The sequence below is a fragment of the Arvicanthis niloticus genome, chromosome 16, assembly GCF_011762505.2.
Source record: "Arvicanthis niloticus isolate mArvNil1 chromosome 16, mArvNil1.pat.X, whole genome shotgun sequence".
NCBI classification, from domain to species: domain Eukaryota; kingdom Metazoa; phylum Chordata; class Mammalia; order Rodentia; family Muridae; genus Arvicanthis; species Arvicanthis niloticus.
This window is the reverse complement of record NC_047673.1, coordinates 19,566,654-19,594,077: the sequence shown is the minus strand read 5'-3', so window position 1 is coordinate 19,594,077 and position 27,424 is coordinate 19,566,654. Positions and strand designations below refer to the sequence as shown.

Here is a 27,424-nt window from a genome sequence, read left to right as displayed (position 1 = left end):
CTGTGCATATAATTATAGGCTTCAAGATATTCCAAAGGATTACATGTATTTCTTGGCAAATTCTGAGGTAACAAGTACACGAAATACTATCAGAAGCAGAGACAAGACTATCAAAGACATATATATGGCTTACTGGTAAAAAAAAAAAAAAAAAAAAGGCTGCCCTCTGAGAGGACCCTACATATACAATCCTTAAGGATGGGCTAGAGACATTTTTAACTTGAAAGGTAGCAACATGAGATTATGAATATGCTAACATGAGTGGTTATAATAGCAAGTACACTAATATAAGCTTATTAAATATTATATTGTACCCATTAAATACATACAATTGGAAAAAAACAGAACATTTTATGGATACTTGTGTTTAGGAAATACATTTAGGAGGTTAAAAGAAAATCCCCTTGAGGATAGCTCCAACAAATGTTGGTACAACATTTGTACAGAACACGGGTAAAATTAAGCTTTGGACAATGGGCAGTAGTTAGTGGTCACACTGCAGGGGCCAGTCAAGGAAAGCTAGTTTCGAAGCTGCAGACTTTGTGCAAGAAGGGTGTGTAGTTAGCCCTTAGGGTTCCATTCCAACCCTCCAAACAGCACCCAGACTCTAAGGTGTTAGTTACAAACTTCCAAACAGCACCCAGATTTTTACTATTCCTATTTCTTGGCAAGAAAATTTATACCGAACAACTATGTGAGGGTGTTAATGGAGAAAAATCCCATCAAATCAAAAGAGGGGATTCAATCTGTGTCAGAACAACATTTTGAAGGAGAGTACTGTACTGTCTAACATTTCCCAAAATTATATGGGCTAGCTTGCTTCCACACCCATTAATCTCAGGATTAGTTCACTGAAAGTTTTGTCTTAGAGAGAACCTGAGATTACTCCATTTTCTGCAACTCTTTTGTTTCACTTACTTGTATCGTTCATATAATAATGCATTGCTAATTCTTAATTCTTCTATACACTGTTGCTCATAGCTTTTCAGGGCGCTTGTATTTGGGTCTTGTACCGGTTTACTTTGGGAGGGTTCGGACGGCAGACTTTGGATTCTGATTCCTCTCTGATTCACTGGGGAAATGTTGTTCTTACATGATACCTCCAAAGGTTCTCCAACTCCTGCGTGTGTCTAAAGCAAGTTGAAATGATATACTTAGAGAAAATATTCAAATATTTTCCATATATTTGATAGCTTTACTTTTGAGTAAATGGTTCAAATAGCAGTTTTAAATTGTTGTGAAATATTTATCATCAGTAACTGGAGAGATGACTCAATGGTTAAGAGCACTCGCTGTTCTTGCAAAGGACCTGGGTTTCATCCCCAACACTTATGTGGTGATTTATAACCATACTTAACTCCAGTTCCATGGGACTTAAGTTATAGTTTATGTGGGCACTAGGCATACATGTGGTATTCATACACACATATGCAGTCAAACATTCATAAAAATAACAAAATAAAAATTTAAAATTATTAGCCATAATAAATCTGAATCAACTATTTTTTATTCATTTTTATATATGTGTGAGTGTGTGTATGTGTCTGTGTATGTCTGTGTGTATATATGTGTGTGTGTTTGTGTGTGTGTGTGTGTGTGTGTGTGTGTGTGTGAATGAAGATTGAAATCATCTACTTAGGAAAATACTCTATCAGGGAGATAAGTGATCCTCCCTGAATAGTTCTTACATAACTGCTCATTTAACTAGACAATTCAACTACTTGTGGACTCAGTTTAAAACTACTAATAATGACAAATCTAAGGCTAATTTGAGAGCATGAGCAACATAAACTAGAAATGCAAGAAGCGTGAGACTTCGAAGGCAATGCTTGCTCCCAGATTTATGTCCATCAAAGAGATGGGCAGGACGAGAACTATTGTTACATTGCAGCCAGAAGCATAACTGGCATGAGAAAGGAGCTATGAAAAAAACTGTCAAATGCAAAAGAGCCAGGATGTGCTGTGTGAAACTATGAATTTCTAACATGTAGAATTTCCACATTCCAAATTACCAAATAATGCTAAAAACAAATGCCTTCAAAGATAAGACCAAAAAAGGGTGCCACTGAAAATACAAGGACTGAAGATGAAGCCAAGATCATAAATGCAAAGCCGTTTCTTTTGTTTTCATAAAACCACACAATCCCTAATGGGTTATTTAAGGCTTCCAATATTATAAAGCTATGATTTGAATAGCTTCATTGACAGCCCATGATAAGGAGCTTATCCAAAATGATTTGTTGGGTAGAGAAATGGTCTTGTCATAGAGAGTGCATTAGACTCCTGCAGGGGACCTGAGTTTGGTTCTGGGCACCCACCCACATTGCACGGTTCACAATCACTTATAACTTAAACTCTATGGGATCTGGCACCCTCTTCTGGACTCTAAGGGCTATAGACTCATGTGAACACACACAAGAGATTTATAAAGGTGCCTTGAATGACACGGATCCAAATAAAATCTACGGTAGACTCCAAGTTCTAAAAAGAAATGTAACCAAAGATCCTTTTTGTTACAGAATCAACTACTACCAAAATCATCAATTTTATTAACGCATCAGCTTCTCGTGGAACATAATGGTGAACTGAGCAACAGTGTAGCAAGTAGTATCAGTAAGAATACAATGAACATCTTTTCAGTGAGAAATTTAATACAGTCCCTAAAGATATTCCCATGTCTTGTTAGGAAAGAGGATGCCTTTTTAGCATGAAAGAAATGAATGAGCTCGACCTACCTGCTTTGAACTTTGTTTCACTCTCTCAGGTGAGTTTCGCAGATATCCGCTAAGCTTCTCGATCTCCTTAGCTTGCTCTTTAACTTTAACCTTTAACTCAGAATTTTCATGTTCAACCCTAAAATCCCATATTTTAAAAGTTATTCTCATAGACTAATCGTTCTAATACCATGTAATTTTAAAAATATTTTAACTTAGTTTACAAGGGAATGGATTTTATTGACATTTTATCCATGTGTATCATTAGACATTGCTCTTTCTTGCCCCTAGCCTTCCTCCTCATCCCTTCTCTCAGCCTGATCTGCTTCCTCCCCATGTCCCCCATCCTGCTTCCATGTCACAGGTGACCTGTCACAGCAACTTCTGTCCTGATTGTAGACCCCTTGCTCTCCTTCAAAGCCCCCCTTTCATTATGAAATGCCACATATAATTTTGGTAAATTATACAAAATAAAAACTACATAATTATGACATATTTTTAAAGTGTGTACTTTTAAAATTACATTGTTTTCCACATTTGTAAGAATGTGCAAACTTTAGCTACAATGTAAAAATGTCATTCATTTTGTTTTGTTTTGTTTTGTTTTGTTTTGTTTTGTTTTGTTTTGTTTTGTTTTGAGAAAGGGTTTCTCTGTGTAGTCCTGGCTGTCCTGGAACTCACTCTGTAGACCAGGCTGGCCTCGAACTCAGAAATCTGCCTGCCTCTGCCTCTGCCTCCCAAGTGCTGAAATTAAAGGCGTGAGCCACCACCGCCCAGTGTCATTCATGTTCTACCAGTGAGCTGCTTCCAAAAACTTGTGTCTCAAGTGACTCAAAGCAGTTACCAGGTTTTACACATAGATGGGCTAGTTGTCATAACTGACATACACACCCTCATCACATCTCATATTTGTTTTATAAACACTCAAGTTATGTCATATGCTGCTTTAAACTATACCTTTGTAAGTCATCTTTTGTCTTCTGGGCAATTTTTATAGTTCCTATGTGTTGATCCTGTGCTTCCTGCAACTAAAGAACAAAGATTGAAAACAATTTACTAACATTCTGTCATAAATATACCCATCAATTGGTAATGTGTTGAAGACTTGTGGAACACGGCTAGATCCCTTTGCGAACATGCTATTTGTGGCAAGTTTGGTGTTAAAACTTCCCAGAAAGCTGAGTATTGCCACTCACAAAGCCTGAAGTAAAACTGTCTCCCTTGTCATAAAAATGCGTATTATTATTTCTCTAGGACTGATATATATTATTCTTAAATTTAAAGTGTATATTATCTGATACAGGTATTGAAAGTCTTGAGAAATGGGGAAAAGGAGACACCTTTGTGGTATTTATATTTTTTAAATTCCAAATTTTAACATTATCACTGTTGCACAAAGAGTTCTGACAAATGCAAACAGCGACAACTCTGTCCAGTAATGAGATAAACTGATATGACATCACAGCCTTTAGTGAGGGACAACACCTGTACAGATGCCTCAACACCTGCCTCTTAATCCAAGTGCCATCAGTGACTACATTTTTCTTCATCGTAATCATGATAACCTTGTATATTCCAGTGTCCTCATCTGTGAGACAGACATAGTCACAGTATTTATCTCACTGGGATACTGGGAAGATCCAAAGAGAGAATGAGCATGGATTGTGATCATGTGACCCAGGGTGATATATACCTGATGTCAGCATTGTTACTGTGTTTGCATTTTGTTTTATAATCATATTTGATCTCTCAGAAGCAGCACATCCGTGGGATGAGAGCGAGAGCACCAGAATACGACTATTTCATCAGACTTTCACTCATCTCACTGACAATTTCACTCCTTTTTAGTAATCTATGGCTTAACTGCTGTCAATAGTATTCATTAAGCAAGAATCATAGCTTATCATATTGAGTATTCATAATTCAATAGCATACTCATTATATTAATTATTCATTAAGCACAATGCAAACAACATGCCTTGGTCAAGTCCCTTATTGATAATATGCGACATTCTGACCATCAGAGGGAGGCTGACATATTAATCTGAAACTACGGGACTTGGCTAGGACATCAAGATTCTCTAAAATATCCACAAGAAAGGAAACGAGTCATGTTTGTTGTTGTTTGATACTATATTAATCTCTCCTGTTCCCCACCCCTTAGATGCATTCCACCCCATGGATGCATATCAAGTCCCATATTTCTAATCTGTAATCTGCACATTAGAGAAAATATGTTCATTGTCCTGAATTAGCCTTACACTTACCATGATGACCTCGAGCTTTATTTACTGTCCTGAAAATGTTAGTTTCATTCTTCACAGCTCAATGAAACTCTATTGTTTGAATCACCACATTTCTTTACTCGTCCACCTCTTGGTGAACACCTAAAGTGCTTCCGTATCTGGGCTGTCACAAATAAGCTCCAGAGTAAACATGAATGTGCGGGCAGCTCTGTGTTTTCCTAACATCCCTTTACAAAGAAAGGCCACAACCAAGGAAACTGCAGACTTGTAGAGCCAGTCCCACTGGACATAGCTACAAAGCAACTCCCTCACCTAAGGTTCAGAAGAGGAGACAGAAAGGACCAGAAAGTCTGTTAGATTGTGTATCCTAGCAGTGTCAGGAGATACTCCCATAAAGTCACCAGCATGACTGCACACATAGGAACTTAAGAGTGACAGCAATGGACATGCTAACATGGACAGAGGAAAGCCTTGGAGGCCTCAACACGCCCCCCCCCCCCCCACACACACACACACACTCAAACTTCAGGCAACAGATGCTCAGGAATGCTGAGTGCGGCAGAAAGTCTTCCCCAGGGAAGACTGCATTTACTGGTTATCCAATACCCAAAGGTCAGCCCTGAAAACATGCACACAACCAACATTAAAAGGGCTGAGTGGGTTATATTTAGGAATACTTATGAATATACATATATGTATATATACATGCAACCACAATTAATTTAAAAAGGGAGTTGATTATTTTGGAGGAAAGGGGACGGGAAAGAGAAGATTCTGGAGAAAGTAAAGGGAAGGAAGAAATGATCTGGTTACATCATAATCTTGAAAATAAATGAAGTAGTTTTTTTAAAAAAATGCTTAAAATATCATAAATTTAAAATGTATGACTAGAACATGTACACAAAAGTATTGTCTTGCCTACTGATGTGTTGGGTGTTTTAAGTTTCTGTAGATCTGGGATTTTGACAGATTGGCTGTTGATGTGAGTTGGCAAAGCCTATTTCACAGACCATGTTGTACTGTCCTTGCGTACAACAAACATATTAACTCAGTCAAAGGACCATTCTAAGTAATGCTGGTGACACTGAGTAAAGATGGGGATGTTTTCCCAGCGGGCAGGCGACCCGTTCACCTCCTTCAGGGTGTCCCTTGTATTCTGCAGTTCCAGGTCTCGTGTCATCATATGCATCATGTACTGAGTCGCTGCAGCTCTCTCCCTGTGGTACTTTTCTTTTTCACTTAAATGTTTCTTCATCATCTCATAAATGCAATGGATATTCCTCGTCTCCTTGAGTTCCTTTCTTAGCGTGAACCTGGAGTTAAAGGAGCGTGCTGTGAAATTAGAGATGTTGGCAAACACAGTATCCTCTCTGATCTTTATAGGCAACTTCTCATTACCATAAATTGTATGAGAAAGAGTCTGTTTACAATAAAAGAAAAACCAGACTCGCGTTGTCAAATACCTTTACTTTCTAGCCCGTTCTTTACATTTTATGATTTAAGATTAGCTTAAGCATTATACAGACTGAACCGGTTATACTTAATAATGTATGTGTATATATTGTGTATATATATACACATATGTGCATGTGATAACAGTTGATGAAAAACAGGAGCTGTGAATTTGAAACAGAGCAAGCAAGGGTATATATTAGTGTTTGGAGAAAGGAAAGGGAAGGAATAAAGCTAATTATAATCTCAAAAAAATTAAGTAAAAACAAAAAATGACTAGATTAAAGATTCTAACATCACCTGTGCCTTTTATGTTTGCCTGTTTTTTTTTTTCTTTTCGTAACGATTTCAACTTACTTTGTTGATTGTTATGTATTTTATAAAAAAACATAAGAATCCCACTTTGGACAGAACAACAAGAAATAGCTAAACTAATATTAACCACCATCTTCTTTCACAATAGAGAACAACCAACCATAAAGGAGTGTTGGCATGGGTCAGGTCCAATTGAAACCTGGGGCAAATGGTTCATTGTAGTGCCTCTTACCAAACCAAGGCTGGTGCTGGTCTCCAGGCTCACTCAGTACCTGTGGCTCCTCTTCTCGCCCCACCTGCTACCATTCCTGCAGCTCATGGCCTTCACCTCCCCCAGCTTCCCTGTTTGGGCCTCTCTCATGATGCTCTCTCTTTCCCCACTCTCTGGTCCTCTCTCTTAACAATGCCCCCTGCCCCTTCTCTTCTGTTCCCTGTTTTGCCCCCTTTCTATCTTCCCCTCCCCCAACCTTTTCCCACCCCCTCACTCTTTTCCCCGCCCCCTCCTTTCATGGCACAGTTCACTCTGCTCAGTGCTGTGCATTACTTTCTCTCCCCACTCTAGACTCTTCCAGATGTCTCTGGCTATACAACAAAAGCTTCCCGCTCAACCATACTTTGGAGTGGGTCATGTGCTTACTTTACACCATTTGTGCTTTTAATCCCAACACTTTGGAGGTGGAGGCAGATGGATCTCTGTGAGTTCTGGACAAACCAGAGCTACAGTCAGTGTGAGGTGCTGTCTTGAGAAAAAAAACAAGGGGACCTTTTTTACTTTAATCTATGTATAAAAGTGATGATTTCATAACATAATCAGTCATCATTTTCAGCATACATTTTATTTGATGTGTGTTTTTATTCGATGATAAGCCCATTATCTTTAGCACACATGCACACACATGTGCACACACATACACACACACACACACACACACACACACACACACAACATGTATTCCTTAAAAAAAGCTTTCATGTAATTAAAACGACCACTTCATGCTCTCTTGGTAGAATAATGAATGAATATAAACTTACTTGAGAAAATTTTAGAAATATTGATCAAAGACATTTTTAAACCTCCCAGATTTTAAATATATGATTCTATATTGATGAGCTCATTTAAAGTAAATAATTAAGAATGTAGAAAATTGTTTATCTTGATGCTAATACCTGTTGAATTATTTCTAAATCAATACAATAAAAATTCCACACAATACTATGTGATAAACAGTGAACTTTCTATATGCAGAATGTCTATAACACACACATTAAAAGTGATACTTTAAGGAGTGCATATTTAATTATTAGTGATACCCATGATAATCAGCTTATTTCATTATTCCCAACAAGTTCTCAGTCCATAAGACACAGAATTTTTCTCCTGTAAAACTGAAGAAGGAAAAAGAGCAATTCCCCCCCTCCCCCACAATGTTTTACCAGCAGCATGTCGTACCTCAGGTTCCAGAATTCTTCATCCTCTTGCACAATTTCATCCTCTAACTTTGATTTCTCCTCTCTCGCTGCTGATATTTCCTTCTTCAGAGCATTCTTCTCATTTTCTAGTTTTTTATTTCTTTTTCTAAGAAGTTCATTAACTTTTTTAAGATCTATTGACGTGTTATATGAGTTAAGTGAATCCTGTCTTTTAAATGAGCTTCCAGAATCTGAATACAGGGGGGAAAAAAGACAAAATAAAATAAAGGAATACTGTGTGTGTGTGTGTGTGTGTGTGTGTGTGTGTGTGCGTGTACATTTTAATCGTTTTTCATTTCTAAACAGGTATAGACTGATGCTGACTGAATGCCTAGGGTGCTAATTACCTTAAACTAAACTGTAAAAAGAATAGACTAGATCTATATTTTTAGTGCAAAGTCCAGTAGAAAAGACAGATTAATGACTGTTATGAATTCAGATGGCTGAGGTTAACAAACACCAAAAAAAAAAAAAAAAAAAAAAAAAAAAACAGGAGTTTTTAAATAAATTGTAAAATAATGCATGAAGCTTCTGAACACATGGTAAGCAGGACTGCAGCCAGTTTACAGAGGTCTGAGAATACTGCAGTCTGTTTCTGCCCAGTGTGGGGAAAGGGTATTATATCAATTACTATTAGTACATAAAACAAACATGGGGGGAAATGGTGTTTCAAGCCATTTTCAAGACAATGGACTTCTGAAAACAATGAATTCCTAAAGCCCTAAGTCCCATGAGGGATTTTAGGCCAAGTCACAGAAGTATGAATTGAAGAAGTGTCTGCCAAGGAAAGAATGGTGGAATGTTTGCATAATCTTAGTGTTTAAAAACAGAAAGTAGAAGAATCCTGGGTTTGAGGTCAGCACAGTGCTGCTTCAGAAACCAGAGAGAATGTCTGGCACTGGCGTTGTGGTTCAGTGGGAGGGAGATCCCATACCTGGAGACTGCCCAAGACTCTAGGCTCAGTTCCTACCACCACAAATAAAAATGTCTCTCAGCCTCCTGAGGTGAGGTGAAAAACTCCTTCATAGCATGAAATCAGTGTCAGCTGGATGGCACTGGGTAAAGGTTCTTTCCACCATGACAGGCAACCTGAGATTGATCCCTGGGTTAGACACAGTGGAGGGAGCCAACCCATGACCACTCTTCTCTGGTCTTTACAAATACGCTCTGGCACGTGCACACGCAGGGACATACAGTAAATAAATACAACAACAAAGACATTGTAGACAGAGGTCACATGATTGAACACTGGACAGGACAAAACGGCACCAGCAGAATGGTGTCGCTCTGCAGAGACCCACTATGAAGACTGACACAATAACAGGATACATGTTAGAACACTATGCAAACTGAAAAGAAAAACATCTGAAAATTTTAAAGGAAGCTGTGTCTGGTCCCTACAGTGCTGAGAACAGTGTTCCTGCTCATCAGCCAGGCAAAGATTTCCCTTTAATCTATAAAAAACACCAAACCCCAAGAGATTCAGATCCCTGCACCTACATTAGATGGCAGATATCTGCCTGTAACTCCAACTCCAGGGCATCAGACACTCCCTGGTCTCTAAGGGCAATTGCACACTCATGGAAGACATTCGGATATACACATAAATAAAAATTTAAACTAAGCCTCTTGGGGGCTGGAGAGATGGCTCAGCAGTTATGAGCATTGACTGCTCTTCCAGAGGTCCTGAGTACAGTTCCCAGCAACCACATGGTGGCTCACAACCATCTGTAATGGGATCTGATGCCCTCTTCTGGTGCATCTGAAGACAGTTACAGTGTACTCATACATAAAATAAATCTTTAAAAAGAATATGTCTCTTTTTAAAGACTCACATCAATACCCTTACTTCATCATTTTAAAAAAATTGAGGATAAATAAGATGCAAAAGGAGGGGAAAAAAACAAGATTTTCCATAGACAAATTAGCTGTGTCCTTCAGAATCTATAATGTTGAGGGTTTGACTGGTGCTGTGTATACAAACGCTAAATTCTGAATCCCAGGATCTGCTTGCTCCCTATGAGCAGATTCGTATATACACTGGCCTTTGTTGTGTAAAACTTGCTTCCCATTGGTTAAATAAAAATGACTAGAGCCAATTACTGGGGAGAATAGAGGTAGGTGGGGCTTCGGTTACCGGGCTGGGGGTCACAGGTAAGGACCACAAGGAGGAAAAAGAAGTAAAGAGGAAGAAGGAGAAGAAGGAGAAAGAAGTCAGAACAGGAGGTCTCCATTAGATTTGATGGACCAGGAGCACATGGCAGAGAGAAATGTCCCGAGGACAGACTGATGGAGTAGAAACAACCCAAGACTCAAACAGCAAGTACTTCGGGAGCACAAATTAACCAGTCTAGCCTATAGAAAAACAGAGTAGGGGTAATTCACCCCGTAATTGTGCTAAAGCTGATTTTAAAATCCATAGTAACTGTGCCTCAATTACTAGAGCCTGGCCAGGTCATATTAATAACTAAAAGAGTTATTAAACATGTAGAAAGCACTTGTATCTTTATATTGACATCTCGTCACAAAAGAAATAGTACCACGAGATGAAGGCTTTCAAATGCTGTTAAAATAATGGTGGAAGAGTCCCTATGAAGGGAATAGTGCTCTTAAAACAGAACCTATTATACAAACCACATTTAAGGGCTGCCCTTGGCTGGTAGTACAAAACAACTCAATGGTTTTGTTTTGGTTTTGGTATTTTTTTGTTTGTTTGTTTGTTTTGTTTGTTTGTTTGTTTGGGGGGGGTCTTTTTGTCACATAATTTTTTTCAGACATTTTTTTTAACCCTACTCATCATTTGCTTCTATCCCAAGGTTTGCTACTTTGTGTTTTATGGGGTTTGAATATGTGTGTGTGTGTGTGTGTGTGTGTGTGTGTGTGTGTGTGTGTGTGTGTGTATTCCTTGTGCTTTTTCTGTTTTGATTTGTCTGTTTATTTCATAAAGAAAGAGAGAAAGAAGGCATAAAGTTAGAATGGAGAGGTAAGGGATGTCTGAGAGGGGACGGAGAAACTGATCAAAATATATGAAAAAGTATTTTTAATTATATAAATAAATGTACATATCATCATATACAATATACTCAAAGATTCTAGAATCTCTTTGCTTCTATATGAGGAATTAGATGGTTTTGAGATCTATGGCCTAGGAAGCAATCAACTGATATCAAGTGGCAAGGACCTTCATCTGGGGCTCCTCAAGACTCCAGAAGCATAAAAGTAATCAATTCATGTTACTTTCTAAGTAGTACTCTACAGATTCCTTCCTCAGCTAAGGCCCTTGAAAGCTGACTAGGAATGGCGAGGGAACAAAGACATAACAGACACGCATACACAGAAAAGCTGGGATTGGGTAGACTGGGCTTTCTGAGAGAGAAGCCTCAGCACTTGTGTAGTTCTGTGTGTTTATTATAGACAGCTGAACAGGAAGGCAGGGTTACTGCATGCAGCTAAATAAGATGAGGTTAGCTCATCTTGGTAGGGGCAATGTCTGTATGGAAGCAGTGTCAAAGAGCAAATATCAGGAGAGAGAAAGTTGTGGTGAACATTTTCTGCACACACAAAAACTCACACTAGGACCAGAAGAAAGCTTTGCCATCCATCTAAGCCTCACTCGGGGAAGACTAAACCACCCCCAGGGACTAAGCCACTGGGTCTTTGACTTTCTCATGCCTGTGACAGACAATTAACATTCATTCAGGACCTTTCTAGCTCCCTCAAGTACTCCGTAGTATTCTTTTAATATATATTGTATAAAAAGGAAGGAAACCATACAACTTTATTAAAATACATGAAATGCAGAAAATCTGATAAAATATGGAAAACTTATATACAAAAATATTACCCATAAAATATTACCAAAAATAATTAAATCCAACTCATGTAAATGGAGAGGTAAACTTTGTTGAGGAACCCAAAGACTCATTATTAAAATTTGTAATCTCCAAATTCACATGGAGGTTAGAAATTAGTTCCATGATAGATGACTAGCCTGTCTAGACCTAGATGTAAAGGATCTAGATTTTATTCCCACTGATGCAAATAGGAAAGGAAAGAAGAAAGGAAAAATTACATAGGAATGTGAAATATCTGGAATACTGAAAATCCAGAAAACTAAGAGGGACCAGACAGTTCATTTGCATACATATTCTAATAAAATTAACTGTAAAGTGTCCTTTCTGTTTCAATAACTCACCATCCTCTGAGACTGATTCAGATAAAGGAGTTACATCAACCATAGCTCTGACTTCTTTTGTTACCTAAGAGATAGATACCATTGTAAATTTTTTAAAAAGTAGCTATTACCCATTTTATACAAAGCCAAAGAAACCACTGAAGAGAAATCTTTTTTAAAAACTGACACATTTTATCAATTCTTTCAGTTTCATACAATGTGTTTCCTAATTACCCTTGTCTTAACTCTTCCAAAGCTCACCCTTCTTCTCTACCCAACTATCTTTGGGTCCTTGTTTTTTAATCCTTAAAGATCAGTGGTCTGATGCCCAAAATTTCTTAGGTGTGCTGCCTTCCAAAACCAAGGAAACTGTTAGAGAAAACTATCTCCCTTTCCCAGATGCTGGCCAGTAGCTGCACGGCTAGTGGGGGGACTGTGTCTAACTCCCTTCTCCATGTTGGAATTTTGTCTGGCTTGAGCTCACCCAAGTCTTACATGTACCATTACAATTACTGTAAGTTCATATGCGCAGCTGCCCTTCTGTGTTTAAAAAGTAACATTTCCAGAGGTAGTCATTAACTACCTCTGGCTCTTACATCCTTTCCACCCATTCTTCTGCAATAATTGCTAAGTCCTAGGAGCAGGAATGAGGTATGCATGTTCCCTTTAAGGTTGAGCATTCTGCAGTATCATATTCTCTGCACAGTATCCTGTCTTGGTTCACTGTGTTAATCACTATTACAAACAGAAGCTTTTTGGATGAAGGCATCTAGAGATACACTGATTTGGTGAGTATAACAAAGTTATTAGAAGTCAGTTTAATAGTATGTCCACTTAGCAGCGTACTAATAGTAGGTTTTTCCCCAGGATCTATGACCCAAAGACCCAGTTGCCAGAAGTTTTTAGTCCAGTATAGGTGCTCATACAGGCTTCATCTCATGAAGTAAACTTTTAATACAATCAGAAAGTGGTTGTTTATTCTTAGGAAGTTAACTCCACTGTTAAACAAATAGGCATAGCTTCCCAAGCCAGTCATTACTGTGATTCAAAGGGTTCACAGCTAACTAAGGGTGAGGATTCCATTTCTCCTTCAGTAGCTTGCATAGCACCTCTCAGCACTATGAAAGCTGACCAGTACAGAAGAAGCTTCCATCACCACAGCTTGATTTTTTTGTCATGTTCTATGACACAAGTAAGTAGTGTCTTCAGGAAAATGCAACTTAAAAAAATTTCTTTGAGAATCCATCTCACCCAAGTCAGAATGTCTAAGGTCAACAATGTAATAACTACGAATGGATACAAAGGAATAGGAACACTTATTCATTGCTGCTGAGAATAGTAACTGGGGTAACAACTATGAAAATCACTGTGGACGATTCTCAGGGATTTAAAAATAGACCTACCATAAGATCCCGCTATACAACTCTCGGGAATATACACAAAGGCTCCACATCCTACTCTAAAGATAACTGCTCATTCATGTTCACAAGAGGTAGGAAGTGGAAACAGGCTTTTAATGAGCATCGGCTGATGGATGGATACTGAAAATGCAGTGCATTTGCACAATGAAATTTCATTCAGCTGTTGAGACAAATAACATTATGAAATCTGTAGGTAAATGGATGGAGCTGGAGGTAGTCATTCTGAATGAGGAAACCCAAACCCAAAAGGACAAATGCCAGATGTTCTCTCTCATGTGTGTGTCTTAGCTATTAATTTCAAGTATGTGTGTGTAATGTGGAATACCCAAAGAGCTCAGGGAATTACTAAGGGGCCATGGCCAGGAACTTTAAAGGAAGAAGAGCTATACAGGAATAAAATGTTCACACGGGAATGAGTAAACAGGAAGGTTAAAGTGGGGTGGGAGGGGATTTGGAGCGGGATAAGCAGCACTAAAGACATTATTTAAAAGACAGATGGAAACCTATTACTGTCAAATCTTCCAGAGAAACAAAGTTAAAATGGAGCTACCTGATAATATGGCAACAATATCCCTTCTAGATACCAGAAACTAAAAACTTAAAAGCCCAGTACCAGGAATGGGCTTCTTCTTTTGGCCAGTGAGGTCCCATAGACTCCCAAACATCACAGCTTATTGCCATTACTCCTAGTTGCCCTCTAGAATTTAACAGTAAAATGGATACTTTTATCAATGGCTACTTTTTCCTAGACACATTTTCAAAAGAAAGTGTTTTTTAGATTCAAAATTCTTTTAACCTTTTATTTTCTTTATATTTTGAGACTGTCTCATTTGTGTCCCACACTAGCTTGTACTTGTATGTACTACAGAATTCCCCTGCTTTGGACTTCTGAGAGTTGATATTCCTGATGTGTATGAGTTTGGGAATTTTTATATCTCTTCATTGTATGTTATATGATGTATTCTAACTTTGAGTTTCATAAGGTTTCTTGGTCTTTTAACACTTTGAGTAAAAAACTACAGTTTATTTAAAATACTTTTAAAATACCTTATGTTTTTCCTTAGATGTTTTCTTTCGGGGCCTATAAAAAGCACAAGTTAATATCACAAAAATGATAAACATACAAAATAAAAATAATATTTAAAAATTATGATTATTTATAGAAAGCATAACCTTTTGTAACTATCCTATTTATTAAGGATTCATAGGAAAATCATGACATTATTCACATTTTGATAGACATCAATAAACAAGATTAATTTTTTAAAATTAAAGCTTTACAAATAGTAAAATCTACTTGAAAGATACTGCTTGATTCCTTACATGAAGGAAACAATTTAATGAGAATATTAAGAAGTTGATTTTCAAGATCAACTATCCATTTACTGAACATTATTCTAATTACTCTAATTAGTATAAATATGTTGAACTAACTACAATTTTATTAGACAGAAGATAGACGAGGTATTTTATAAAGTAAAGATCTAGACAAATAAATACCAAGTAACTTGTCCAAATACAAACAGCTGGTCAGTTACAAATGAGAATTTATATCTCAGAATTCTGCCTATACAGCATGTAATGTATAATATTCTAAAAGCTTTATTATATTTCTCAATGAAATCAAAGTGAAAAATATCCTCTTACCATGGAAAGGTATGAATAGAATCAGTTAGCTTCTCAGAGACCCTTAAAGGGAACGTATGCGTTCTTGTGCTTGGGCACACAAATATTTCTCCCAAACGCATCTTTTCCAAACATCGTAAAAACATAATCTAAAGTTACCAGTAAAAAAAAAATGAATCTAAGTCCCATATTATTCTCTAGTTATTTGATGTTTTCTACTGCCTTTTGTGATACATTTTTTCTCTAGAATTGACTGCACGTATCTACTACATTTAGGATTCCACGGTGACCACATTCTTAAACTCTTCATTGCCAACGTCACTTGTCCACAACTTAAAGCTTCTCAACATGAATATGCTGGAGTGCACTCATCCTTTAATATAGACTACTGCTCTGTTCTATTATCAGGAGAAATAACTGTCACTAATCAAGCCTGTCCATGCCACCATGAACTAAGGAAAGCCACAAGTTCTCAACCTTAGATCAAGAATTATAGATGGCCAATGGCTTATGAGAAAAGAATCAGTTTCTTCCAGGGACAAGCTCCCACATAGGTTGTCTATTCTACATAAGAATCAGATACACAAACATAAGAACGGGGCTGAATAGACTCAAATTATTGCATATACCGGGATATGCATATATAGAGTGTGCATATATATGATAATTAACAATGGGTCATAAATTGGGGGGATGGAGGAGATATGAGAGGAGATAAGTTGAGAATAACATAGATGTCATACTTGTGTATAAAGCCCCCAAAGGTTTCATTAAAAATACTGAACTCTGAGATAGAAATAAAACTGAAAAGCTTCTGAAAATAATGTGATTAAAGTTTGAGTTTAGGTAAAATGTACACGGAGTTGGTGTGGGAAATTTAGTGTAATACATAGCAAGAGATCTCATATATGGGTGATGGTGTCGTTAAAAATACACTCTGTTTCGTTAGCATAACTTTGCATTTAGCACAGTGCAGCAATTTAGTACTAGACACAGCCTTCTGTTTCCATGTTTTGTTGTTCAGTTTTTAATGTGTGTTGCTTATGCTTTGAACAAAGTGGTGGAGTTTGCTGGGTTTTATTTTTGTTTTTGTTTTTCCTTGTCAAGGTGACGTAAACCTACAATCATCTGAAAAGAACCTCAGTTGAAAGGTACCCTCCATTTCTGGAGCCATTTTGCTGATTAATGGTTGATGTAGGATGTCCCAGATCAGTGTGGGTAGTGTCATCGCTGGACTGGTGGTACTGGGCTGGTAATCCTGGGTTGCAAAACAAAACAGGCTGAGCAAGCCACTAGGAGCAAGCCACTAAGCAGCACCCCTCCATGGCCTCTGCATCAGCTCCTGCCTCCAGGCTCCAGCCCTGCTTGAGTTTCTATCCTGACTGCTTTTGATGATGGACTATAAAACTATGACTGAAATAAACTCTTTTCTCCTGAAGTTGCTTTTGGTCATGGTGTTGCATCACAGCAAGCCAAGCCAAGCCTCAAGCACGGCACCACTGAGTTCTGTGTCTAACCTGTATAAATAAAGTTTTATTGAATGGAACACACTCATTTACATATTGCCTATTGCATACATTGCATGCTACAAAGTTACTCAAGACTTCTTGGCCATTTTTTGTTTACAAACCATGTAAAAGAACATCTTTTTCTTCAAATCTGACAACCCTGATTATTACCTTTTGGATAAAATTCTTAACATTGTAGTTTGTATGCACTCATAAAAGCATAGAATTTGTCTTATGAAAATTACCCCAAATTAGGATTTCTTATAGGACAGAAGCAATTATCTACCCCTGAATATTATGTTCTTACCGGTCATGCTTTGCATTCTCCTTAATAATTCCCTGGTTATTAATTTCACCAGATTTTCTCTGTAGAACCAGTTCATCCATTCCAGAAGCAGCAGCAGGAACACCAGCAGCAGCAGCACCAACAGCAGCCTCAGCCCCAGCAGCAGCAGCAGCAGCAGCACCAGCAGGAACACCGCCACCAGCAGCAGCAGCAGCCCTAGCCCCAGCAGCAGCAGCAGCAGCCCCAGCAGCAGCAGCATCAGAGGGGTCTGCTCTGACTGTTCTGTTGCTTTCATGGTTCTTTGTTTTTGCCTCAACCTTCAATGAAAAGACACAAGTGCATCTTACCTCCTTACAGCTATAATTTCATTAAAATTCATATTAATTAATGTCACATTGTTAGAGCATGAGTAACAAATGAAAACTTCCCCTTTCTCTACTAAAGTATCATTCCTACCCCCACACCCCTGCCATTTCACTTTTTGATCCTTTGTTTTTTATTTAGAAACTAAAGTATCAGAAAATAAAATAAAGGTACTCACAAAATTATATGAACCTGCCAAAAACTTGGAGATTTTATACCCAATCCTAAATTTACCAATTTTAGATTAAATTTGGTTAAAAACAAAAAAAAAGTCATATAAAAAGTACAGAAGCTAGAGTTGGCAAACTATGTGTAGGGATAAATCTATTAACACTGCTGGGTGGTGGTGGCGCACGCCTTTAATCCACGTACTCAGGAGGCAGAGGCAGGCGGATTTCTGAGTTCAAGGCCAGCCTGGTCTACAGAGTGAGTTCCAGGACAGCCAGGACTACACAGAGAAACCCTGTCTCGAAAACAAACAAACAAACAAAACATATTAGCAATGATTATATTTTAATTCAAAGAATATATGGTTACAGTACTATACATCTATCTATCTGAGCTATCAGTATCATGCCCAATTTTAGTATATTTCACCATTTATTAAAGAGTAGATATAAGATTATTAAAAACTACAAACTTCTTGTTTTGTTTTGTTTTGTTTTGTTTTGTTTTGTTTTGTTTTGTTTTGTTTTGTTTTTCAAGACAGGGTTTCTCTGTGTAGCCCTGGCTGTCCTGGAACTCACTCTGTAGACCAGGCTGGCCTCGAACTCAGAAATCTGCCTACCTCTGCCTCCCGAGTGCTGGGATTAAAGGCATGTGCCACCACCGCCCGGCAAACTACAAACTTCTTATACTGGATTAAAATAAGTTAAAGATTTGTTGTTTATAAACACTAAGAGTACCTTTTGGAAGATAATATTCTATTACAATGGGCAGCCAGTTTATTTTTATGTCTCTACATACTCCCGCTACATAAACCCTGAAGTCAGTGTCCACAAGTCCGATTAAATTTTCAACAGTTACTACTGAGTGAAGTATCATTATTAAATAAAAATATTAACCCATTCCACCCTGTAACATGAGCACAATTCAGAGTTCATAAAAGTGATATTATCCACAACTTAAACTCTTTAATCATAAGATACAAATTTTATTTCACCGAGTTTATCATGTAAGAAGGTTTTTAAAATTGAGGCAAAATCATTGGACTCGTGGGGCATAGAGTTTACCAATGTTACTGTTCTCAGAGAATATTTGAAGACTCACAACTACTTAAGTTATTTAAAGTGGTTATTTAATAACTACTTTAAGTTATTAAATGATGACATATGTTATACAGAGTTTACAAGGTGATTCTGCTTGGTTGATGATACAATATTTAAAAGAGGAAACAGTGTTGAAGGAGATATGAAATATCTACATACCAATGACTGACTGCTCTCACTGCTGTAAAGCCCGTTTTGTTCGACCCTTGATGCCATGTTTAAGTGTGGCTCTGCTGAAAACATATTTATAGTTAAAAATCATATACATGCCGGGTGGTGGTGGCACACGCCTTTAATCCCAGCACTTGGGAGGCAGAGGCAGGCAGATTTCTGAGTTCGAGGCCAGCTTGGTCTACAAAGTGAGTTCCAGGACAGCCAGGACTACACAGAGAAACCCTGTCTCGAAAAACCAAAAAAAAAAAAAAAAAAAAATCATAATCATAGTCATTGATTTAATATGTATGGCTAAACATGCATACACACATGCACATGCACACAAACCCCTAACAAACAAAAATACAGCTCTGCAATATGATTTACTTCAGCCTGGGATACCCTCACAATGGAGAATAAAAAGAGAAAAATAGAGATGCCCTCTGCATATACACTTCACACTGTTCCAATACTCTGCAATTCTGTATCTAAAGACTGTCTCCTTTTGCCACTCTCCATTCTGCAACTTTCCTCTCATTCACTCAGTATGTTCTGCTTCTCCTTCTGTCCAGGCCTCTTCTTCTCTGAACACACTTAAAGTGTAGCTGTAATTCATCTCCTGTCACGTCACTATAAATGACAGTTCACTTGAAATGTCACTGAAACTTCGTGAGGTTTATAGTTTCGCAAGGAGCATTTTTTCCACGTGCTCCATCGCATGCTTCCCTAAGCATCCAAGAGGCTACTTTCTTTAATTAATAGAATATTATGACTCCTCTTGACTTTACTAACATTCTTCTGAATGACTGATATAGGGCATACACTTCTTACCTTCCTCTTCTCTGCTACTTTTGCTTCTTTGACCTGCAGTCATGGACAAATGATCAATACCCTTTGGTTGAAGATGATTGAAAACATGCTAGAAAAAAAAAACGAATGCCAGTAGTGATTTGTGTGAGTATTTCCTCGTTAATTTGTAATTAAAAATCTAAGTTTTACTTTATAAACATGTATTCTTGAAAACGAGGAAAGTATATGTTACAAACTTAAAAACTTACAAACTGAAGAAAGAAAGTAATAATATGCTGTCTAGGTCATTTATTTTAAATTTCATTGGATGGTTATTTAAACTGACGATGCAATGAAAGAATAAAAACTAACAACAGTAGTAATTACTAACTTTAGAATACATGATTCTTATTTGTACCCCATAATTGAGAATGCTTAAAATATGCTTTTGAATGTATTAATTTCATTTGTCTTTCTATAGCACTAAATATCTACAGAAATTCCAGTGACTAAATCATCTTATTACAGAGACACATATGTTATAAAAACTATGTAACATAGCAAAGAAAATTCAAAAATAATAAGGAAACCTATTGGACATATCCCAGAATAATGTTTAGCTACACACAAGCTACTATTGATTCTAAGTTCAAATTTCCACAACTAGCTATTTTTTTCTAGATGTTTTTAAAATTAAATTTTGGTTATGGTCTATTTCTATACAGCAAATCCTTAAACTCTAAAATATAAATTTTTAACCTATGGTGATTTATAAACTATTAGTGTAAAGAATAAAATTGAATATTTACATACAACTGACTGAATATTTTCATAGGTCTGAGTTTGTTTCTTTTCCTTTGATTTCACTTGTAAGTTGGATTCTGACAAAACATAAATATATTTACTTAAAGAATGTTTACTTAGAAAATATTTACTTAAAGCCTTTATATAGTATGAGTCTTTGTAATAAAAGGAAATATATTAAGTGAGTTATATAACAGAAACAGACTCAGTAGGTCATATTTATATGTTACATATTTATGTATATATAGTAAAATAATAAATAATAATAAAGGGACCATCGATGTGAGAAAGAGTAGAAGCAGATATGGAAGAGACTAGCATAGTTGGAGGGAGGAAATGAACAGGGTGAAGTGATATCACTATATTTTAATTTAAAATATGTTAATAAATATAATAAAAAATAATTACACTAAACATTAAAATGTTGACTTCCCAATTAAAATCAATTAAGCTTAATTTTCAACTTGATATTCACTGACAAATAAAATACATGTATTTATCAAAATGATCACTACAAATTGCTACCTCATTATTTATATTTAGAGGTCTTGTATCCACAATGTTGTTGATTTTGTTGTTGAGCATTTTCCATATCATCTCAAAGTTGCACCTTTCATGTCTGTGTTTTCTGTTTTTCATTTTATTGTCACATATACCAATGCGTGCATAATTTAAATAGCAAGTTAATAAGCACGAATTGATCCACTATTGAACTTATGAAGCAGAAGATTTGCGTTCAGTGTGAGTCACCTGACTTCCTCCCCTGATCCTGCTGGATCCACAACTCTAACACTGTGATCATTATTTCCTTAAAGTTTCTGTATAGCTCTTCCATGAAGTCATGTATTCCTAAGTAGCTGTATTTGCCTTGTCTGTTTGTTCAGTGGATTATTAGTATAGAAGAAGCTTCACTTTATAGTTTAGATGGTAGAGAGTGCTGTCCTCAGTATGCGCACAATTGCCTGCTATTCATCCACAGACTCATCTACCCGACATACATACATTCAGAAACTCATACAAATGCATAGAAAACAACACACAATAAAATAAATTCAGAGTGAACAATACTTCATAACCCATAGTCATATCTTTTTCTAAAAAACAAGCTAAACACATCTCTTTGCTTAATTTCAACATTTTACACTTTTTTCCTTGAACTTCTATGTTGTCTGTCTAGCCTGATTTTATCTGCTGTTATGAGAAGGAACACTTCTTTTTCAGCTCAGCATAAGGCATGAAGTCTGTGGCTACAGTTTTTGCCCCCCCCTTAGGAAAAATAGGTCCTGCTTTCCTCAGGGTTATAACAATTCTGAAGATTGTTCAATTGTTTCATTATCACTTGAGCTGAAAACTATTTTTTATGGATCTGGCCCTGGATTGCAGTAGATAATTTTATATCATTTCTAGACAGAGTCGCTTATTTGTTTTTGTTTTTGTTTTTGTTTTTCTGAACTCATACTGAATTCTGACCCTGCAGGTAAGAAAATGTTGTAAGGATTCACTTTCATAGACACTGTTAGATGTGACATCTAAGGGGAAAATTTGAGACAATAGAGAAGAAGAAAAGTATAGAAACATAAGAAACATATTAGCAAGAAAGACCGATATGTATTATGTGGCAGAAGTATCAATATCGGTCCAGAAACAAAGGGAAAGCCAGGAGGGCATTCCCAGTGATGTCACAGTGTCAGATAAAGACAAAGAAAAGCTTCAAGATTGAGTGGTGGTAAGAACCCTAAGTCAACACACAAAGATGTTTTCACACTCGATCACTACTTCACTAGTCAAAATAGCTAAGATGGGAAAGAAGCTTAGGTAGCTACAGAAACAGATTAAAAATAGATATACATACCTATGCAAATTATTCACAGGCAAAGTAAAAGAAACCATGAAGCATGTGGAAATAAAAACAGAAATATTTTGTTAAGCAAAATAAACCAGAGACATAACTAATATCATACATATTACATTTTCCCTCACACAAGAAATCTAGATTTAATTTTATGTAAGAATATGTGGGGTGTGTGTGTTTGCATGAGTGTGTGTGTGTGTTCATGTGTGTGTGTGTGTGTGTGTTGAAGATATAGCAGGGACTATGAGACAAGAGGGGAAATAGGTGCAGAAAGAAAAGAAAAAAGAAGAAAGATAATGGAATGTGTATAACAAAAGCATAGAGGGTTTTACTATGTGCGAGTAAGAAGGAGACAGGCAAGAAAGGAAGAGAACAAAGACAGGAGGGTTGTAGCGAAGATATATTGTGCATTGTATGTCAGTTAAAAAGCCTAGGGCCTATAGATTGGACAGGAAATGGTAGGTGGGACATCTGGGAGGATAGAGAATTCTAGGATATAGCCAGTCAGGAGATCCACCCAGGAAGATGTAGGGAGACAGACACATGGTACCTGAGCACAGGTAATGAGCCACATGACAGTGTATAAATAAATGGGTTACAATTAATAAATGAATAAAATAAACGGTTATCTTTAGTTATAATCTAGTCAGAGTAGAGCCAAGCTAGGTGGCCAAGGTATATATAAACATATTCTGAGTCTGGGTCTTATTTCTAAACATGAGGGGGAAAATAATAGGTAGCATGGTTTTAAAAAACTGGTGAGAAATAATTTAATAGAAGAAAACATTGTCTTAAAAAACTATTTTTCCATAATCTCTCCAAGTATAAAATTACTAGATATCAGTCCAGAAAATTATTTCATCTAATGAGTTGAAATATAAATTGTGATCTCTAAAGGAGCAGATGCTGACGTTACCATCCTAAGAGATATGCAAAACCTGCACGAAAGATGAGGTTGAGTGCATCTACTGGGATATTTTCTTCTGTGTGTGCATCTCTGTTAGCAGAATTCTTTGAAGATTTCTCAGAAATGTCTGCTTCTTGTGTATAACGGGCATATCAAAGAATAATATCATGAATCGGAGTTTAGTTCACTGGTAGCAAATAAGAGGGACACGCTGTGAAGTGGGAACTGGGGACAAACAAATTTAGGTAAATGCACCAGGAAGTCGATGGAGAACGATAGTCACAAAGACATCGGAAGAAGAGCAGCCAAGCAGTGGGAACAGAGAGGAGGTAACTACACTGTGTGAGCATCTGGCTTTATGTGTGCCTATAACTATACCATATAACAAACCTGAAGACCTTCTGTAAAATAGGAGCAATGGTTGGCTGCAAGCATCCGCCTCTGTATATGTCAGGCTCTAGCAGAGCCTCTAAGGAGACAGCTACATCAGGCTGCTGTCAGCATGCACTTCCTGGCATCCACAACTGCATCTGCCTTTGGTGACTGCACATGGGATAGATACCCAGGTGGGGCAGTTTTTAAAACAGTTTCTTTGTTTGTGTTTCAGGATCACTCAAACTCCTATGCATGAGGAATCTTTGCATCAACCTACCGAATAGATGACTACATAATGTAAACACATGTAAATAATTTTTGAGGAAACATCACTAATCTTCTAAAAATACAGATTTTAAAACTTAAACTCCCACAAGCCATAAGGAACACTGTGCCTTCAGTATGGGACTGTGGACTTATTAATGCATACAAGTCGAAACACCTGATTATAGCTGGCAATTATAGAAACTGTCTTCAACTCCAAGGTAGCTTGCTGTCAAAGAATGATGGTTAAAATTATATTTCAATTTTTTACATAAAATTCATGCATCAGATTTGAAGAGCTAAAGAATTTGAACTCAAAGGCAGATCGATCATATCAAATGCTCATAAGCACTTAGTAAAGAGAAATCTCTATTTCTAAATTCACCTGCCATGAATGATATTTCATGATTCATTACTGGGTCTTCAACTGGTACAGAATCTTGCTTCTCAGTGGTAGTCTGTGTGGGCTTTAAAAAGATATTTAGTGATATTGTGTAAATCCCATATTAATGAGTTAATGATACACAATAATATATAAACACTATTACCTTCAATTCAGGATATTCATCAGGAGAGTCTGAAAAGCCAGAGACATGTAACTAATTATATATTAAAATGACAAAGTTAATCAGAATTTTATACAGAATTAGTGTAGAAAGTCATCGTCATATTTATCACTGGAACTGTTGCCCTTAAGACTGGGCTTCTATTTATTTCCACATTGCTAGTTCTGTCTCATTAAGACAGAAACAGAGTTGAAATTCAGTGGGGAAAATGAATATTACTATGAAAAGATAGATATCAATGTGGCATTTAAAATCAATTGGAAGGAAATTAGCCATCATACTATGGTTTTGCCATGATATTATAATCTAGGAAGCAAAATCAGTCATAAATGGATAAACTATCTGTCTTCAAAAAATTTTTTAAATAATCATCTTGCATATTTACTTGTAGAATACTTATACATAAAATGTTTCAGTTTTGCATGTACTTGGAGAATATTATTAGAAATGTGCTTCATTTCCTCTAGTTTATACAAACTTTTAATAAACACCTTGTAGAAGGTACATAAACACAAGCTTTAACATAATGCCTTTCTTGTCTCTAATGTACAATTGTCACAATAAAATATAAGCTAAATTTTCAAAATTTTGGAATTTCTACATTTGAAATCAGTATAACATTTAGTAGAAAGTACAAGTTTAAAATAAATAAATTAATGAAGTACAGTTAATTTTTCCATAATTTCATTGGCTTTGTGTAAAGTGAATTAACCTAGGTCTTTCAACACAACAAAATTACTGAGACTCTAACTATTCAAAAACAAAACAGCTGAAGCTGCCATTTTCCAGTTCATGCACTGAGTTTGAGGAAGTTCCACTCTTTCATTCATTATGGACAAGAGAAATGAGTGGCTGAACATAACCACTTGTCCCTATTAAATTTTTCCCCCAAGGATGCATCTGGTTTTAGCAAAGATATATCAAAGCCATCTTCAAAAATGCTCCCTGAAGTTTCCTCACCATCTGCCCCAAGGTTTCATTTTGTATTTCTATCTTTTCTCCTCTCCCATGGGTAGTTCCTTCTCATTTTCAAAGTAGTCTGTAGGGTGTTCAACGTTACAGATTCCATTATATTTTCTTTAGTGACTTAACATGAAAGTGTTACCCTTTTTTGTGCTCCTTTCTCCCCGGATTCAAACCTGATTAGAAACAGTAGCAAAATGTGTGCTTTCTTTTGTTATTATGTATCTTAAGCTTTTGACCACTGAGGCATTCCTGTGTTGTACAGTTCCTTTCAGAGAATCACACAGGCATCGTCTGTATGCCCTGAGAATTCACAAGCACATAGTCCAGGAGCTGCTGAATCAGAATGTGAGCTTTATACGGGGATCCTAACAGGCTGCTCATAAGCACAAGAAGCTCGGGTCAACATGCAATCTCCTCCAGATTTGTATAAATTAACTTTATAGTTTGGGATCCAGCCTAGGTTTTTTTTCCCTCCTAGATTCTCTCTCCCACAGAAAAGCCATAATTATTCCTATCAACTGTGAGCTGTTGATGGCATTCATGACCTTGTCATGACTAATTCCATGTTCTTATTTTGACCTGTGTAGAAATATCCCCTCAAGAAGCAATACTTGAAGCCATGGCATTAACTAATGTATACATGTTTATTTTGATCTTCTGTAAATGAAAAGCATTTCTGTGTGGCCTGATAATAACATTCCTTTAATGCCTTCCAAAAAGGGAGGAGGAGGAGGAGGAGGAGAAGGAGGAGGAGGAGGAAGAGAGGAGGAGAGAAGGAAGAGGACGAGGGGGAGGAAGAAGAGGGGGGAGGAGGAGGAGGGGGAGGAAGAGGAGGGGAAGAGGAGGGGAAGAGGAGGAGGAAGGGAGGAGGAGGGGGACAGTAAGTGTGAAGGTCATTTGCTCTGACTCTCAAACACGATGCTATACTACTAGCATTCTTTCTTCCCGTAGGGCACAAGAACCATGCCACAAAAGGAACTGGCAGACCTAGTGGACCTGGCAAAGTATAGCATGCTCAAACCCAGTAAATCTCAAAACTTGAGACTCACAGGAGTAGAACTAGCTCTGCCCCGACCCCACCATCTCCGACACACACACACATAATTTCCATGTCTGCCTCAGAGCACATAACCAAGCAACTCCCAACCAGGTGATCAAATGTACCCAGTCACATACCCAGCACCTAGAGCACCTCCCTATGCTAATGAGGTATCTTAGTATCTTAGCTTTCACCCAACGACCTTGTTCCCACCTGGATATTCTTACCCCAAAACTATATAACTCTGGCTCACCCCTAATATAAAGTGTGTGCATCCAAAACCTTTCCAAATAAAGTATGCAAAAGCTAAGATCATCTCGGAAAACTGCTTCATTAAACATCCGTGAAGAAGACCTTCATCTAAAAGAGCTGTAACACTAAGATTCGCTGAGAAGGCCTTCTCTCACCCCACCCCACAGGCACTCACTCCCAACCAGACTGGGATCCTGCCCTGTTCCTGACTCTCCTTCATCCTCTCAGACAGGTGTGCAACCCAGACCGGTGTGCAACCGCGTCTTGACATCCTGAGAGGGAGAAAACAGAAGACTCGGAACCACAATGTTCATCCCAGACTCTGCTTCACCCGCTTCCTGGCTTGGCAGGCAGTGGTGAACACCCCAGAAGTGAGGTGGAACCCAGAACCATATCTCCCCTTCCTTCTCCATAAATGCAAGCCTTTCACGCCCCTGACACCTTGTTTCCACATGCTCCATCGTATACACCTACCTCATTCTCCTCACTTTTGTCCTCCACAGACTCTACTGTTTTGAGCCTCATCCCTGTCTCTAAAATATCCCTCATTTCCTGAGATCTCTCACTTAAAAGCGCATATACTTAAATAATACTCAGGCTGTCTCAGTGGTTTT

General features: G+C 37.4%; 1 protein-coding gene across 3 annotated transcripts in view; it reads right to left on the bottom strand.

Moving 5' to 3' along the window:
* Positions 1-27,424, bottom strand: part of LOC117721596 (uncharacterized) — a 145,223-nt gene that overhangs the window by 11,064 nt on the left and 106,735 nt on the right. Inside the window, exons 53-65 of one of the 3 annotated variants that reach the window (XM_076913975.1) lie at positions 24,536-24,564; positions 24,373-24,454; positions 20,599-20,666; positions 19,828-19,915; positions 19,003-19,076; positions 17,234-17,529; positions 14,840-14,873; positions 12,393-12,456; positions 8,178-8,388; positions 6,093-6,273; positions 3,672-3,742; positions 2,736-2,853; positions 919-1,130 (exon numbers count right to left, since the gene is read on the bottom strand). In XM_076913975.1, the coding sequence (XP_076770090.1) occupies positions 919-1,130; positions 2,736-2,853; positions 3,672-3,742; positions 6,093-6,273; positions 8,178-8,388; positions 12,393-12,456; positions 14,840-14,873; positions 17,234-17,529; positions 19,003-19,076; positions 19,828-19,915; positions 20,599-20,666; positions 24,373-24,454; positions 24,536-24,564 (1,528 nt within the window). Of the gene's footprint in view, positions 1-918; positions 1,131-2,735; positions 2,854-3,671; positions 3,743-6,092; positions 6,274-8,177; positions 8,389-12,392; positions 12,457-14,839; positions 14,874-17,233; positions 17,530-19,002; positions 19,077-19,827; positions 19,916-20,598; positions 20,667-24,372; positions 24,455-24,535; positions 24,565-27,424 lie in introns of those variants that run through there. The other 2 variants (XR_013104353.1, XR_013104351.1) reach the window with 2 other exon arrangements.